The sequence below is a fragment of the Arvicola amphibius genome, chromosome 13 (assembly GCF_903992535.2).
Source record: "Arvicola amphibius chromosome 13, mArvAmp1.2, whole genome shotgun sequence".
Lineage (NCBI taxonomy): Eukaryota > Metazoa > Chordata > Mammalia > Rodentia > Cricetidae > Arvicola > Arvicola amphibius.
The window spans coordinates 72408173-72426126 of NC_052059.1; the positions used below are offsets into that span (position 1 = coordinate 72408173).

Consider the following 17954-nt stretch of genomic DNA (forward strand, 5'->3'; position numbering starts at 1 on the left):
CCTTCTAAGCCGAGCTGTTCTCCACATGTCACAGCCGCTCTGTGCTTGGATTTTAACCTGACTGCTTCATTAGATTTGTGAAACTCAGTACGCGGCGCCCTGGGGCAGCACAGATGGGGACTTGCTTGTTTTCTCTTCTCACTTTCACTGCAGTGGCACACTAACAAGTCCTTTTCAATTTAGTGCGATCAGTTCCCTTGGAATCACTCCTGATATTCAGAACCTGCCTTACTTTCAGCCCCCCATCTATGCTCATTCTTTCTTTCCTGTCTTCTGTCCTGCTGCCTTTTCTTTCTGCTCTTTCATGCAGTGAAGCTGAGAGCGAAAATCCCACTTATAATTCTTGCTCGGTCAAACTGTTCCCCTCTGTTGTTTTGTTTGTTTTGCTAAGGGGGGAAATAAACTCTGTTCCATCATGGTACCTACGACACCTTCAGATCAGGGGTTCGTGGTGACAAGTACAGTAATGTGGGGCAGCTGCCTTCTCTAATGGTGTCCCAGATCAAAGGAAGCTGAGAGGAAGCCAGACCACAAGATGATTTTAAGAAACAGAACAAGGTTTTAGCGGGTCTGCTGATAAGGCACACCTCAGCAAACCTGTGTGAAGAGGCACTAAGATAGAAAATTGAGTTGACTTTTCTTAAGTATGTCCTTCCTCAGCCAGAAATGTGTTGGCACTTGGGACTGTTTACATATGTGAAAACATCCTAAGGCGTGCCTTCCTTTAAAAATAATGACTTGAAGGTAAGCATGGTGGCACAAGCCTAAAATCCTAACATTTGAGAGATGGGAGCAGGAAGAGAGACAGTTCAAAGCCAGCTTAGACTACATATCAAGATTCAGGCCAATTTAGGTTACATAGTAGAGCCCCGTCTAAAAGAAAAAATAGACTTATATAAATACAGTTTATTTATTCTTGCCATTGTTCTGTAATATACCAAGTTACAGTTAATTTATTAATATCTGAGCAAAGCTAGCATTAGAAAGCAATGTAACTAGGCATAGTGACACATCTGTAATCTCAGCACTAAGAGACAGTAGGATTAGAAAGTTCAAGTCCGGGAGCTGGAGAGATGGCTCAGCCGTTAAGAGCACTGCCTGCTCTTTCAAAGGTCCTGAGTTCAATTCCCAGCAACCACATGGTGGCTCACAACCATCTGTAATGAGATCTGGTGCTCTCTTCTGGCCTGTAGGCATACATGCAGGCAGAATACTCTATACATAATAAATAAATAAATCTTTTTTTTAAAAAAAAAAAAAAAAAGAAGAAGAAGAAGAAAGTTCAAGTCCAGCCTGAGCTTCCTAAGAGTCTGTTCCATACAAATAATATAATGGTTTTGAGATTTGACTTGGTGATGTGACCCTTACCTCGCAACTTATGGCCATGAGTTCAATCCCCAGCACTGCCCCTTCCCTCAGTTTACCTGCATGTGGACTTTCAACCTTTCTGTTATAGTGTAGTTTTAATTCTACAGATTCTTACGACCCTGAAGCTCACTCACCCCGCCCTCTGTCCTGGAAGTCACTGTTGCCCGGGCTGAGGAGTTGGCTCACTGGTTAAGAATATTGTTGCTCCTGTAAAGGATTCAGATATGGATCCCAGCACCCTCACAGTAGCTCGCAGCCCTTGGTAACTCCAGTTCCCGGGCATCTGATGCCTTTTCTGGGCCTTTGCAAGCACCAGCCATGTGTATGGTACATGTTACATGTAGGCCAAACATGCATATACATAAAACAAATAAAACTAAAAGAATAAGTTATGGTAGTAGTTCTCAGCAGAGCTGCTCAGTTGTGTGATTCATCTAAGAATTCACTTAGTTAATTATGACAACTTAGAAAACACTATATTGATGTTTTTTCAACCTTATCCTTTGCCTTGATATCTCAGCCAGCAAATAACGCTACTTATGTGAAGTATAAATGTTCTATTGTTCATGAATTGAAAGGAGGGTAGTCAAGGGTTTGCATGCGTGCATGTGTGTCGTCATTGTCGACGTCAGCTGTGGCTCACTGGTCATCCTAGTGGATGAACTAAGGAGTTGCACACACAACTTGAGTTCCTGTTAACTTCATTGTTCAGCCGTAATGTATTCTGACCTTTTCATGCCCTCAAAATGATAGGTTTTTTTAAGTCTCTGTTTTAGTATAGTGGATTGTAAGTACATGCATGTATTTCTTCATTAGTATTTCCCTCAATATGGAGGAACTAGACACGTTTATTTTAAAGGCACTGACTGTACTTTCTGCCTTACATGGTTTGATGCAGCAGTCGTTCTAGCTGAGCTGGATCTGCTCACTACTTGGGCTCAAATCCCATTCTTCTATTAATATCTCTTGGCAAAGATAATTTTGGAGGAATGTAAGTTAAGATGTAGAGACTCTTGACAGTTGTCTGCAATTCCTTTCCACTTTCAAGAGGGAAGTAGAAATGAAAAGTAGCATTGCCTCGATTTTCTATCGTTCCTAAAATTAAAGTGTGCACGAGGCAAACAGTAAGCGCGTGAGGATTTGATACACTGAGGTGGTTGGGGTTGCTTTTTCCTCCTTTCGGTAGCCTGGTAGAAAAGCATTAGACAATATCACTATGCTCATTAAATTGTCCTCATAAAATATTGAAAAGCTGGAAGAATTTTGTGTATGAAAATTTGTAAACACATTTTTTTAAGTGTAGCCTCTTCCTCTTGGACAAAAACCAGGTGTGGTGGCCCGGACCTTTAATCCCAGCCCTTGGGAAGCAGAGGCAGATGGATGTGTGTGTTTGTGGCTTGTCTTGCCTGCATAGCGGTTTCAGTGGCTGAGGGCTATACAGAGTATAAATATTGAGCCCACATATCACATACATCTAGATTACACAGTTGTCAGTATTTTGTCAAATTTGTTTCCCCTTGTTCTTTTTCCCAAAAGTATTCTAGGTTACAAATTTTGTGGCATTTTATCCTTAAATACTTCAATGTACAGCACTAAAATTAAAGACGTTTTCCTTATGATACTGATTATCCCTAATATCAAAATATCCTCATACTTTCTAATTCTCAGATTACATTTGTTCAAGTGTCTTTCACAACTGGTTTGTTTAAAATAAGGTCCAGTAAAGGTCTATGCATTGGTTCTGTTCATTTCCCCTCCCCAGTTTGTCTTTGAGGGTAACTTTAAAGAGACCAGACGAGCTGCCCTGCCAATGTCCCATCTTACAGATTTGTATGTTGTCCTTCTCGCTGTCCCCTTTAATTTGTTCCTCTCTTTTTCTTGTGAGTACAAATTATTGGACTAAAGTTTTGATTGATGGTGTTGAGATCTTTGGGGCAGAATACTTCCTGGTTGATGAGATGAACTCCAGTCTGCATCCTAACAGAAAGCACGGTCAGCATGGAATCTGTGCTGCTTTGTCAACCTTCACCTGATGACTTTAACAACCACTTGTGATCCCTGTCTCTATAAATCCCAACATGAGGTTGTAAAATAATTATTTTTTCAGTGTCTGTACTTCTAGGAACAAGCATTCTTGTCTCCAGAACAGCTTTCTCAGAGGTATTGCTTTAATTAGAATATCAGCACCAGCATGGGCCTCGGGTGTCAAGCGATTGTCTGTCTTTGCTGAGGTCAGAACACCTGAACTCACTGTGCAGCTACTGTAAACACAGACTGCGTCTTCTGTATTCCAGCTCGGAAGTGTGTTGGCATTATGTGTACCATTGTTTTTCATGCCAAGACAAAAATGAAATACTTTTAGAGTAAAAATAAAAATTAATCTATGTGACTATATTGAGATAATTGAATAAAAAGAAGACTGAATGAGTTTGAAAATGAATTATTTCTTTATTATCTAACACTTTATAATTAACTGTTCTTTTTTTTCCCCCCAGGAAGCTGCCACTTTTGCTAGAGAGCAAGGCTTTGAGGTGAGTTAACCCACAGTTGCACACTAAACAGATCCTAAAGGTTTTTTCTAGCTGATAATGAAGTTCTTTTGGACAGTGATTGATGTGCTATTATACTCTCAGAGCCTCGCTGCAGTTGCCATGGAAACTTGGCAGTCGTCATGGTTTCTTTGTTCTGCCAGCACAGTGTTATGACGCACTCCGCTAGGTCTGCACCCAACATCGCCTACAGATGTTATTTATTGAATTTTGAAAAGCCTCTTGGGAAGCCAAGAGGTTGGGCACAGTTTCAAGCTGCCTCTGCAGATATGGGGCCTGTCAGCTTGTTCAGTTAAAAAGCTAGCTCATTAGCTGCATTTCATCTCATAAGGATTCACTGCTGAAGCAGTGGTGGAACAAGACAGAATAGCGAGCTACAATGTCACTTAAGGAAGTCCAGCCCCTCACATGTAGATTATCATGATGCAAATTAATTTCCAAAGGTTGTACTTAACAGTTGTTAGGGACTGATTAATTTAAATCCTTCCTGTTTGAAACTCCCTTTCATCTTTTTTAAAATAGCACAGAATAGGTTTTAGTTTTCTGAAAAATATATTGAAAACTGACCTTAATTTTCTGATCTTGATTCTGTTTTTCTAATAGAAGGATGATCTTGTCAAGATTCAAACCTCCATGTGGTTGTTGGCAAAATCAAGATACAGTCAAGACCATGTTTTTGTCTGCATAATATCTATCTTCTAATTGACTGTTAGAAAACACTAACTTCAGTATGAACCCAGGTTAACTGACAGATAATTAACTTGAGCTTATGAGTCTTTTATGGCTGCTACTGATCTAAAACTATGTCAGATGTTCTGTTTTATACATCAACTTGCAATATTATTCAACTATAGTAACTCTAAAAATTATGTTTATTTATTTAGTAGAAGGGCACATGCCTGCCACAGCATACATGTGGAGCTCTAAGAACTTGCTGGAGTCAGTTCTGGCCATCCAGTTTGGCAGCAAGCACCTTTACCAGCTGAGCCATCTCATCCATGTAACTTTAGAAATTTAATGTGAGTGGAGCTGAGATTAGGAACTCTGCCCTTATGTGCATATTGCCTGCCATGTACCGAAGTTGTGAGCAGTGACTGAAAAATACTTGTAAGCTTTAAGTTCCTTAAGCAAAGTTGAATTTGGATAAAACTATTACTTAAATTACTAAAAGCAGATTCATCATTAAGGAACAAAATAATACACATGCATGGTATCCGTGACATAGAACATAATAAACTGGAAACACCTCCTCTTCGTAGAGAAAGAAAGTGAGCATGTCTCCAAGAATTCTCTCAAGATCATTTGGAAGCGTAAGAAAATTACATAGAGTGGGCTTCTTGGAAGTTTGCTTTTGTTCCTTTATTATAGTTTAGTCATTGTTGAGGTAAGTTGTGTAGAAAGGGATTTCCAGAGTTGCTTGTTTTGTCTAATTTGTTTTATTATTTAGTTTCTCATCTGACAACTGTTCTGTAAGACCAGACAGAATCAGGAGAGTTAGTTTACAACGTGGGGCCACCAAAATGCCTCAGCGGTTAAAGGCAACGATTTAAATTCAATCCCATGACCTCTGACCTCCACACTAGAGTGTGTGGACACATGTACTAAACTAATATAATTTTTTATGTTGGGCTAGGGAAGTAACGTGTGTGTGCACATGCACGCGTGCTCGCACACACACACATAAATTTAAAACAAACATTTTGATTATGAGAATATATACAAGTGCTTTCAGTCATTTTTAAAGTTTTACTGCCAGGCGTGGTTGGGTGCACTCCTTTAATCCCTGTACTCTAGAGGTAGAAGCAAGCAGATCTCTGTGAGTTCAAAACCAGCCAGGGATACCTAGTGAAATCTATCTCAAATCACAAATAAGGTTTTACTTATGCTAGTTTTTTATACTAAAAGCTAATATTCTCAAATATTACAGATCAAAATGTTTCATAGATGAGAAGTTTTAAAATATAAATTTGTACCTGTCGGTTAGCTGTGTTATCATTAAACAAAAATATTTGGGTTCTGTGATTAGTTTCATAGATCCTTAGACATTTGACATGTGTATAGCAGATCTCTCAGTTCTGTAGTGCTTGTGTAATGTCGTTTAGTTCAGTAAGCCTAGCACAGATCATTTTCTTTCTGAGCTCTTTGCTCTGTTTTTGCCTGGTTTACATTCAGTCTCAGCAACAAACTGCACTCTTTTCCCTGCTAGCCCTCCCATTAGTTCCTATTTACTGATTTAGAAACTGTTTTCTGCTAACCAGCACTATGTTACCCTTTCATTAGTTCCTGTTTACTGATCTAGAAACTGTTTCACTTTGTCATAAGTCTGCCGTAATGGATTAGAGCATATAACAAAGTGGTGATTATCATAACCACATACCCTATTACTCCTGACATACCAAGACAGCTCTGCCAGTGATGTTGACAGTGGGTTGTTAGATTCGATAAAGCACAATGTCTTACTATACCACTGCACGGATTCCCAAAAATTATTGGAAGTATTGCAGAATCTATAGAAGCCATGAATAAAATAGCCTCAAGTCAGCATTGTTAATAAAAATATAGTCCATGTGGAATCTGAGGAATTCAATGATTTTTTTAATACCATTAACGTTTTCTCACTTTATTAGGGAAAAAATATGAAAGCATAGGTGTAGGGTGTAGTACTCAAATAAAACAAAAATAAATCACTTATTGTCACAATTTTCTGTCAATGGAAGTGTTCTGATGGCTGGTGGTGATAAAATACAGACTTTTTGTCTAGTCTGTTATACTAGACGTGAGACCATCAGAACACGTCCATGCAGCGGTATAGTAAGACACTATGTGCTTTATCGAATCTAACACCCCGCTGTCAACATCCCTGGCAGAGCTGTCCTTTCCCCAGACCACAGAGTGTTGCCGTAGGTGATATGCTCCTGACAGGTCAGCCTGATGCCTCTAAACACAACCTGTGTTCATTCATCAGGAAAGACCCTCGGCAGCATTGGTCGTGATGCCCCAGTGGGTTTCTCTGCCAATTCTACATAATCTTTATTTAAAAAAAAAAAAAAAAAAAAAAAAAAAAAAAAAAAAAAAAAAAAAGGCATCTCTAATCTTTAAAACGAATTGAGCTTTTTTTTTTTTAGTGAGAAGCAGCAGCTCAGGAGGGCACTGGAGAAAGAGATAAAAGCTGAAGCTAGGCAGAGCACAAGGTAGGCTCTTCGTATACAGGTGATAGAAAATCGCGTGGTGCCCGATTTAAGTGACAATTCTCAGTAGAGTTCTGTGAGGCCTTTTTATCATTCAGGAAAAACAGCTGGTAGTGCATTGTGTTGTTAAATCTTTCTTATCTTGAACTGAAGGTTTACATTTATTAGAACCTAAATAAAAACAATGCATACTTCATTAAAAAACCTTTTTACAAACTGTCCTAATGTGTTGTAAATTAAATAAAATGAAGAAAATACCCCCAAAACCTAAACTTAGTTATTTTCTGTATTTCTATTGTTTCTGCAACAGCCTATGTGCCAAATTCTGAAAGGAATTCAAACCTATTGAATCATTTATTCAATATTACTCCAAGCAAAAAATTCAATTTTCTTGTAGTGCCTAAGATCTGTCTATTGAGGGAACAAGGTGATCTCACTGCCTTCCCGTCTTCCCTCAGCCTCTGACAACCCAGAACATCTTAGAATTCATCCTTTCTATAACCAATGAGAACTCCATCATCTTCTAACACTGAACGACCAACTATAGAATTGTGTGGTCCAACAGCCACATTTGTCTGCTCAAGTTAAAGTTATCTAATATTAAATAAAATTTAAATTTAATTTTAAAAAATTTAGGTAGTTCCAGCTGTTCTGAATTTGAAGCAGGAAGATTACTTGAGCCCATGGGTTTGACACTAGTCTATAAAACATAGTGAAATTCTGTCTCAAACAATAAAATAAAATGCAACCTCTGTTGGCCTACACACATTTCTAAACCTCCTTAGCCTGTGTACATGATAACTACTTTATATTAGATGGTGCAGATATTGAACATATACAGCATCTAAAAAATTCCGTTAATCAGCACTGAGGAGAAATCTACAAAACATATTCAGGAAGTAATGATCTCCAAAGAATTATCTAAGGTGATTCCTAGGTTCCTGTGTTTTTTTTACAGATTTTAGGATTGCAGTGAACTGTTACAGTTTCTGAAAATAAGATGTAAATCAGGTCCTGCTGGCTAGGAGAGGGCACCCATACTTTCCGGGGTGGCTGGGTGCCCAAGAGGGCATCTTAGAAACAGATTAGGAAAAACAGATCATGTAATTTTTAATTCCACTCATTTTCATTAAAAATATTTACTGAGCACTTTTGATGTTCTTGATGCCACCACCAGACAAAAGGAAAATGACCACAGTTTGATTCCTCAGAACCCAGGACAAGGTGGAAGACCCAGTGCTGTAGAGCTGTCCTGTGAGCCCCGCACATTGGCTGTATAATAATAATACAATAATAATACAAATCTTTAAGGAAGGAAAAGAAGGTCAAAACTGACAAATAGAGCTGTCTAGCAATGGTGGGTGGCAGGGGCAGCCAGTTAAGCAGTCAAACAAGGAGACGCATTTCAAACAGAGGAAACAAGAGTACAAAGACCTCCCAACAGAAAGAACACAATGTACTGCATACTCCACAGGACACTGCCTTTGGGCTGGGTTGAGTGTGAGGGTATCCTGAGCCCTGACTGATGATTGAACACCGTAATCTCACGGAAATTCTGGTTAAAACAAATGTTGGGTGGCACATGCTACGTGCAGGTGTGAAGCCCAGGGGACAGCTTCTGGAAGTCCGTTCTCTCCTTCCACCATTTAGGCCCCAGGGATCAAACCCAGGTCCTCAGACTTGGCAACAAGCATCCTTCCCACCAAACCATTTTGCTGGCCCAAGAAAATATAGTCTTTTGTTGTTGTTGTTGTTGTTGTTGTTTCGAGACAGGGTTTCCCTGTAGTTTCTAGAGCCTGTCCTGGAACTAGCTCTTGTAGACCAGGCTGGCCTCAAACTCAGAGATCCGCCTGCCTCTGCCTCCCAAGTGCTGGGATTAAAGGCGTGCGCCACCACCGCCTGGCAGAAAATATAGTCTTTAATTTGGAAGACAGCACTACACTAACCAGTGATAAAACCACAATTTTACATTTTATAAAATGCTTCAGTTTGTAATTTTTTTTTCCAATTTGTCACTGATACATTTGATACTTTCATAAACCTTAAGAGATAGATACTCCATTCAACAGATGAAACCCGGGCCGGGGCCTGCTCCAGCTCACGGGAGCCTAACTCTCCAAGCCACTTTCTTCCTCGTGTCGTGTGCTAGCGTATCAGAAAAGCTGAACTCCAGAATGGCCTTGAAGAATGGGGATGTCCAAAACACTTAAACACTGGAATTTATGGCATAAAATACAACTAAGAAAAAGCATATTTAGATAAAGATCAGGGCTAACTTGTGAATATCAAGAAAAAAAATGACTGAGGAAGAACAGTTTGTACTTTTGTGGTAACAGCAAAAGGCACATCACAGGGTTCATAGAAGCAGCATAATCTGTGGGTGGCCTGGAAGTAGTGGTGGCAAACACTGTGGTTCCGAGAGGCAGATTTGGGGACAGTCATCCTGACTGCACTGCTATTGTCAATAACCTTGGTCAGCAACTGTCTGTGAGTCAGTTTCTTCATCGGCAGGATGAGATAGACCAAATGCCTAGGGTAAGAAAGGCCCAGTGAATGTTTTAGAGATACACGCATGACCAGTAAGATAGAGGAAATTATGAAATCTTCTATATAGAGAAATTAAAATTAGGGACCACTTAGAGCCCTATGATACCTCGTAGCTCAACTCTCTGAACTTTTGTCTTTTGCCCCCATCCACTTGTTACCTGTTTTCTTCTTATTGGATACTACACTTGGGTTTTCAGTACTTTTGAGGCCCTCCCTAGGGATTGTTTGAGCATCTTATGGAATTGAAAGTTTTAGGCAAAATTAAGATGAGAGTCATTAAGTGGAATAAATTAGTATTGCATTAGCATACAGTCTTTCAACTTAACTTACCTGCTTTAATCTCCACAACTTTTCTGTCTTTTTTTTTTTGTTTGTTTGTTTTTATTTTAAGTATATGGTGCTTTGCCTGGATGTATCTTTGCACCACATGTGTGCCTACTGCCTGCAGAGGCCAAGATGGCTTTGGATCACCTAGAACTAGAGGTACAGGTAGCTGTGAGCAGCTCCATGCTGCTGTTGGAAATCAAACCTGAGTCTTCTGTAAGACCCCTGGGCAAACTCTCCAATCCTGCCTTCTTTCTTTTTTGAAACAGGATCACATTCCGGGTAGCACAGGCTAGCCTTAAATTTACTGTGGATCCCAACTGACCTAGAATTCATGAAGATCCTCGTTGCTCACTCTCCTGTGTCCTGAGATTATAGGAGTGATCATGGGACAGCAACTATTTTTAATTTTTTGAGGTAGGGTCTTACTGTGTAGCTCTGACTGTCCTCATGGTAAAATACCTTCAGTTTTAGAACAGAACAGAGTCCCACGTGTGTTTCACCTACCTTCCCCTACTGTTAGCATCTTTTTTTTTCTTTTTTACATCCATGTGCATTGGTGTTTTTTCTGCAAGGGTGTCGGGTACACTGGAACTGGTGTTCCAGGCGGTTTTGAACTCCCATGTGGGGAAGGAAATTGAACCTGGGTCATGGAAGAGCAACCAGTGCTCTTAAACACCTGAAGCATCTCTCCAGCCCTACTGTTAACATTTTTAAAGAACCAAAATTTAATGGCCCAAATCAGAAGATTAACATAGATTCAGTTTGCCTTTGGTTTGCCTTTATTTCGCATGGGGGTCTTCACCTGTGCATATAGAGTTCAGAGAACAACTTTGGGGAATCATTTCTTTCCCTCCACCGTGTAGATTTTGAAGATTTAGCTCATTAGCTTGACAACGAGCACCCTTAACTGCCGAGCTATCTCTCTGGCTGGCTTTTTCTTTTTATGTTCCAGAATCTAATGTAGGATACCATGTTACATTTGTATGGTGTGTTGTTAGCAGCTTCCAGTGCATGGCTGTTTTTCAGTCTTTCCTCATTGTCCCTGACTTTGATACTTCAGATGTACTGGTCATTCATTCTATAGAATGTCCCTGTCTATATATTTGAGTGTCTGGTGTTTTCTTGTGTGTGGATTGTTGACATTGTGCATTTTTAACAAAAACCACAGAAGTGATGTGCCCTCCTCATAATATCAGGGAGGTTAAATGATGTCACTAAGTCTTATTGCTGGTGATGTTAACCTTGATCACTGGGCTAAGATGGTATTGATTGGTTTATCCTCTGTAGCTTAGTCCTTTCTGTTGCAGTGGATAAATAATCTAGAGAAGATTCTTTGGGACTATAGGATATCCTCTTTTGTCCATGAATTTCAGTATCAGTTGATTATAAGTTAAGGTGATGTTTATCAATTCTCTCCACTATAAAATTACTGATTTTTTTCTTTTATGGTGAGTTTCACAAAGGGAGATTTGGTGCTGGGGATTGAACCCAGGACTTTGTGAATGCCAAGCATGCACTCTGAGTTACACTCCCGCCCTAATATCCTTTAGTTGAGTATTTCCTTGGTTTTGTCAGTAAATGGAGCCTTAGAGATGTTTATGAACCTTTTCAAGGATATCAATAAGTATAGGTTCGCTATATTCCAAAGCTCTTTGCAATGGCATCTTTCAGTTAAGAAGCATGATCTGAAGTGTGAGGAGCAAAGGGCCTAAGGAGATGAAGAGGAGCTACTGTGGATTTAAAATCTGTAGTGTTGTGAAGATAAAAATTGAGGTTTTGAGAAAGGATTTACAGTACAGGAAAAGCGTTTCTTGCAAGCAAGCAGTTGCTCCTGAGTACGTACACAGTGAGACACTTGGGTTAGGTGCACACTAACAGTGGTCCTAGAGTGAGCAATAAAATGATTTGCCATAAACGGTGGACGTGGATACAGTAGTAAAGGTTACACAAATCCAGAAAAGTTTCTGACTTGTATTTGATAGCTTATTTCAATCTTGAATTACCACGTTTATGAGATTAAATTTGAAACATGTTTCTCTTATTAAGTTGATAAGCTCTGACAGTAAGCTGTATTTTCCCAAAGACTTGGTAAAAAGAAATCATGGAATTTTACCATTAATTTATTATTTGCAGGGCTGGAGTGATGCTCAGTGGTTAAAACACTGACTGCTCTTCCTGAGGACTCAGGTTCTATTCCCAGCACCCAAACAGCAGTTCACAATTGTCTGTAATTTCCAAGATCTGACATCCTAACACAGACACACATGCAGGCAAAATGAAAATAAATAAATTTGTTCTTGTTTTTGTTGTTGTTTTGTTTGCTTTTTGAGTTGGGGTTTCTCTGTGTAACAATATTAGCTATCCTGGAACTAGTTCTTGTAGACCAGGCTGGCCTTGAAATTATAAAGATCCGCCTGTCTCTACCTCTCGGGTGCTGAGATTAAAGGCCTGCACCACCACCACCTGGCTAGCTTGTAATTTTTTAACTCTTTTCTTTGTCTTGGGTTTTTGTTTTTGTTTTGTTTTGTTTGTGTAGTCCTGGCTGCACTAGAACTCACTGTGTAGAACAGGATATGTTTGACCACACCAATCCTCCTGCCTCTGCCTTCCTCATCCTTGGATCATAGACCTGTACTACCTTGCAAATTTAACTGCCTTTTCTTTCTTTTTTAAATACAAAAAATACGTTGTTTTAATAAACTTATAAAAGCACCATGAAGCTAGACTAATGTAACCTCTGAAGCAGACACCTGCCCAGTCCCAAACTCTACTCCTAAGTGGACCTCTGCACTCTTGGAAGAGCAGCTCTGAGCTGTGGAGCTTCTCCTGGGGATCATATGCACTTAGCCACTACAGAAAAAGAAAAATGTACTGTTCAACAAAGAGTACTGGGAAAACTAGATATTCACCTACAGAAGAATGAAATTATGTTCATATCTTTCTCATTGGACATGTATCAATTCAAAATAGATCAAAGACCTGTGAAAACTGAAATTTCTAGATGAAAATACAGAAAATACATAGATAGTTTTCAACAAAATAAATACAAATATCCAATAATTATTTTTAAAGTCCACCTCCTGCAGAATGGCTGTGTTGGCAAGGACGGAGAGCAAGAGCCCTCCCTCGCTGCTAGGGGAGGGGATGAGTACGCACATTATGCTTACCAGTTTGGAGGTTCCTCAAAAAAATTAGGGACTGGAGTGGAGAAAAATGTATAGCTCAATAAAAAGAATAAAAATTATAAGGGAATAAACTATTATTCAAAGACAAAAAAATAGAACTACCATATGACCCAACTATTCCACTCCTGGGCATATACTCAAAAAACTCCATACCTTAACACAGAGGTATTTGCGTCTCCATGTTGATTTGCAAGGAAATGGAACCAGGCTTCACACCTAGGAACAGACTAATGAATAATAAAGTCTGGTATTTATCTAAAATATTTTTCAACTCTAAATGAAAATAAAATCTTAGAGTTTGAAAGAAAAACATGGACAGACTTGTTTTTTTGTTTGTTTGTTTGTTTGTTTTTGTTTGTTTGTTTGTTTTTCGAGACAGGGTTTCTCTGCAGCTTTTTTTTTAGAGCCTGTCCTGGAACTAGCTCTTGTAGACCAGGCTGGCCTCGAACTCACAGAGATCCGCCTGCCTCTGCCTCCCGAGTGCTGGGATTAAAGGCTTGCGCCACCACCGCCCGGCCATGGACAGACTTAGAATGCATAAAATTGAGCAAAGTCACCCGATCTATAAAGGAAAAAAAGAGCGTTTTTCCCTCATATGCAGATCTTAGCCAGTGATGAGTGTAATTTTGTATATCTGTAAACAGATGTGCACTGGATACAGATGAGCATTTAGAGGAGAGCACAGAAGGGAAATATTGGGTGATGGAAAGGATGATGAAGTGCAGACCGACTGTGTCATGGAGAAGAGAGTAAAGCAAATTGGTTTTCTCCTTTAATTCTGTAATCTTTTTCTAAATGCCCTTTCCCATGCAAAATGAAGTCTTTAGAGTTAAGTAATAATAGCATTTCTTATTCTCATCAGTTCTTTGAAAATTGGCATTATTTCAATTTTATTATTTCCCAAGTCAGCATAATCATACTCTGTAAACATCTAAAACAATAAAAAAAATTGTTAGAAAAAAAAAAGGCCCTTCACTTGAGCACAGTGGCTCACATTTGTAACCCAACCTGTGGAGGTAGCTACAGGAGAATTATAAGCTTCAGGCCAGTGTGGTCTACACAGGGAAACTCTGCCTCAAAAATGTTGATTAATTCTTTAAAACTCTCTTTAATTTGAAATTTGACTCATTTATTTGCTGGTTATAAGGACTTTTTTTTCTGGTGGTGGGGACTTCTGGAGCATTGTGCTGGCTAGGCAGTCACTCTAACCAAATAGCAACATCCGCACCCAAAAACAGTCTGCTGAGTAGCAGGAGGTTTAAGACAGTTTGGGTTTGTCTTTGTACTGGGAACTGAACTTGGGTCCTTTCATAAGTCAGGCAAAATGTTTTAAAGTATATTATGATTATGTATGTGGTATGTTAGTCATTATCTTTCAGAGATCGCATATTTACACATTTATAGATTAAATGATAAAGCACCAGAGGTTTGCTTTGAAATAAAATGCATGGCAGGTATTGATGGTGAAGATGAAATCCATCATGAATGTAAAGTTTTGCCAGGCTCATGATAGGCTCCCAGGAGCCCATGTGCTGTTTTCTATATGGTTAAAAATTTATTTTCCAATGTTCCCTAGCAGATACTCAGGTCCCATCAGAAGCAAAAGTGTTAACTTATTAATAAAATTTTCACTGATTGTGAATTTTTTTCCTCTCATTAACAGACGAAAGACATTAAAGAAATAGCCAAAAGGGCGCAGGCGCTTCCAAAGGTGAACTCGAAGAGGAAGAGGACTGTGATCTTCACGCAGGGGAGAGATGACACTGTAGTGGCTACAGGTACTGTGGGAGCTGCGTGATGAATCCAGTGTTAGTCAGAGCAGCATGACAAAATCCCATACTCCTCTTAGCATGTGCTTTCTGCAATATGGCGTTGCTATTCCTCCCTTCTACCCCTGTGGACATGATGGACACGATTATAATTTATGAAAAGTCAACTGATATAGTTTGTATACTTTTGATGTTTGGGGGAATTTTCTTAGCCTGGAACTATCTTTCTTTTCAAAAAATACTATGTTTTTCATAGAAACACTTGCATCAGAATAAAATGCATGTATTGGATTATGAGCAAGTAAAATTCAGAAATGTTTCTTCTTCTGATTTCTTTTTTCTGTCATTGCGGATTCATTTTTTTTTTCCTCTCTGTGTATTCCTGGCTGCCTGGAACTCACTATGTACACCAAGCTGGCCTCCACCTCACAGAGATTCACCCACCTCTGAGTCATACCCAGCCCAATGTCGAGAATCTTATCTAGGGCCTTATGCATGGTAAACAAGTGTTCTACCATTGAGTTATATCCCCAGCCATTTTATTTCATATAACCTTTTCTCTCAAGAGAATGTCTCACTAAATACCCTATACTAAGCCTTCAATTCCTGTGTAGCTGAGACTGACCTTGAATTTGTAATCCTCCTGCCCAGTTTCCCAAAGAGCAGAGTTGCTGATGATTTCCTTTCAAAAGGAAAAATCTCATCTGTTTCTATAGCAGTCATAGAAATAATAGGAATTTTATCTACTGAACAAATATTATCGGTTAAAATAATTAATATTTTAAATATGAGGCTACTTCATATTATATTTTAGCTTCTCTTTAAGCTAAATATAAGTCTTTTGATTGTGTCCAGATGGTTTCATCTTAAATACAAGCAGTTAGTTAATGATTTTTATAAACAGTAATATGATTATTACCAAAGTGTTTTTTCAATACTCAGCTGAATACTGAATGTAACATAATCTTTAAAGATCTGCAAAACAAAATTAAAATACATAAAATGTCAAATAATCTAAATATAAAGTATAATTATACTTCTCATTTGTGGATAATACTGACTTGTAAAAGATCAACAACACTTTAAGAAAAGCATTCTACTGAAAATGACATAATTTTTTTATTAATTTTTGATAAAGGTTCTCATTCTCTAACCCAGGCTTTGCTTGTAACTTCTGTGTACCCAGGCTGCGCTCAGACTTGGAACAGTTCTCTTACCTCAGCCTTCCAAGTACTGAGATTGCAAGTGTACCATCACATCTACTAAAGTGACTTTTTCAAAATACTTTGTTTACTTCTGTGTGCACTGGTGTTATGCCTGTGTCTATGTCTGTATGAGGGTGTCAGATCTTGGAGTTACAGACAGTTGTTAGCTGCCATCTGGGTGCTGGGAATTCTACCTGGGTCCTCTGGAAGAGTGGTCAGTGCTCCTAACTGCTGAGTCATCTCTCCAGGCCCTGAAGTAACTTTTTAACAAAGTAAATATATAAAACTTGAAAAGGGTCACCAATGAAATTATTGACCAACTTTGGTAAAGGGAGTCACAGGAGAAGTAAAAGACAAACTTGAGATTTGCTTCAAAAAAAGTCAGTGGATGGAACAGTTAAGTGAAATCCGTGAACTAAAACTAGTCAAGAGTTGATTAAGTTGGGCGTGGATACAGGGGGAATTATGGTGCCATTATACCTGTTTATGCATACATATGAAATTTTAGATGCTGAAAACTATTGAAAAACTTTAAAAAAAAGTTTATTTCAAACACATTCAAACCATGGTAAGTGACTTTCCCAAATAGATAAATATCATTACCATACCTTGAGTCCTAAGAGGGCTTTAACATAAGGAGGCAGTCCATTCAAGGAGGATCTCGTCAGCAAAGGCCTAGGTAGTGTGCAACCCTTCATTGCTGTGGAAGAAAAAGGCACGCTGCTAATTTTCATGAGAGAAAAGAAATAGCCCATGAAAGAATATCTCTATATAACACAGATGAGATCATTTCTTGTTATAGTATGTGGGCCATTCCTGTCTTAAACCATGCAGGCATCTTATAGGAAATGTAATACTGCCTCCAGGTTCATAAGAAGCTACTGGTTGCTCTTTGGGGAGACATTCTTTTTAAGTCTTTCTGTGTGCAGAAACATGCATCATACAAGTGTCTTCCTCGCTATCAATTTGCATAATTTTCTCCAGACTGAAATTTAGCCACCCTATCTTGTAACTGAATTTTTTTCTGAACTTACTTTATTAAATCTATTAAAGCACTCTTTAGAATGCTTATAATCAGGAATTTATTTGAGACAAGTCACTAGCTAATCTTGCTGTTCCTGCCATATGAAAATGAACTTAGAGGATGCAGTATATTGCGATGCATGATAAATTCAAGATGGATAGAGAATCTGTTCAGTGGTGTCAGCTACAAAAGCAAACATGATAAATGTTAATGCAGTTCTGAGCCCTGGGATAAGCTATTCAATGCACAGGCGTAGCTGAATCTCTTTGCTGTGTTGTTATTCATGGCAGCCAAATAAATGTCAATAATAAAAGAGAATTAAAGATTTTCATTTCCCAGAGGCAGTTCTCTAATACAGCTTGATCTTTCATTTCATTTGTAATTCGTTCTCATGTCAGGATGCAATCATTCGCCAGGCTCTGGGTGTCATGTTAAGTCATTTAATAATGATTAAGAACATAAAAATGCTTGGCCTGTGGGGCAATTCACAGAAGAGATGCCAATTTGTTATTGTTCTCCCTCCTTTCCTATTGAATATGGATCAGCCTTTTCCCACCTCCTAGCATTAAAATACTAATGGAAGATAGGGAGGGGAAGTGTCCCTTAATTTACCATAAGTGACATTCCAGAATGGTACAAGACAGTGCTAACACACTTATTAAAACACTAATTAGGACTCATTGTGCCTTAAACCTCACATTGCAGAGTATTTTCAAATGATCACACTGTTAAGTATAAGGCATTTAGCAATAATGTTAACAAAAATCAACTCCCTTGGCATTTTATTCTAGA

At 38.7% G+C, this 17954-nt stretch overlaps 1 protein-coding gene across 2 annotated transcripts in view; it reads left to right on the forward strand.

The window, feature by feature from the left end:
- Adk (adenosine kinase) overlaps positions 1–17954 on the forward strand; it is a 387740-nt gene that overhangs the window by 314632 nt on the left and 55154 nt on the right. For both annotated transcript variants that reach the window (XM_038309653.1, XM_038309654.2), the window contains exons 8-9: positions 3864–3899; positions 14828–14942. In XM_038309653.1, coding sequence (XP_038165581.1) covers positions 3864–3899; positions 14828–14942 — 151 coding nt within the window. The remainder of the gene's footprint in view (positions 1–3863; positions 3900–14827; positions 14943–17954) is intronic.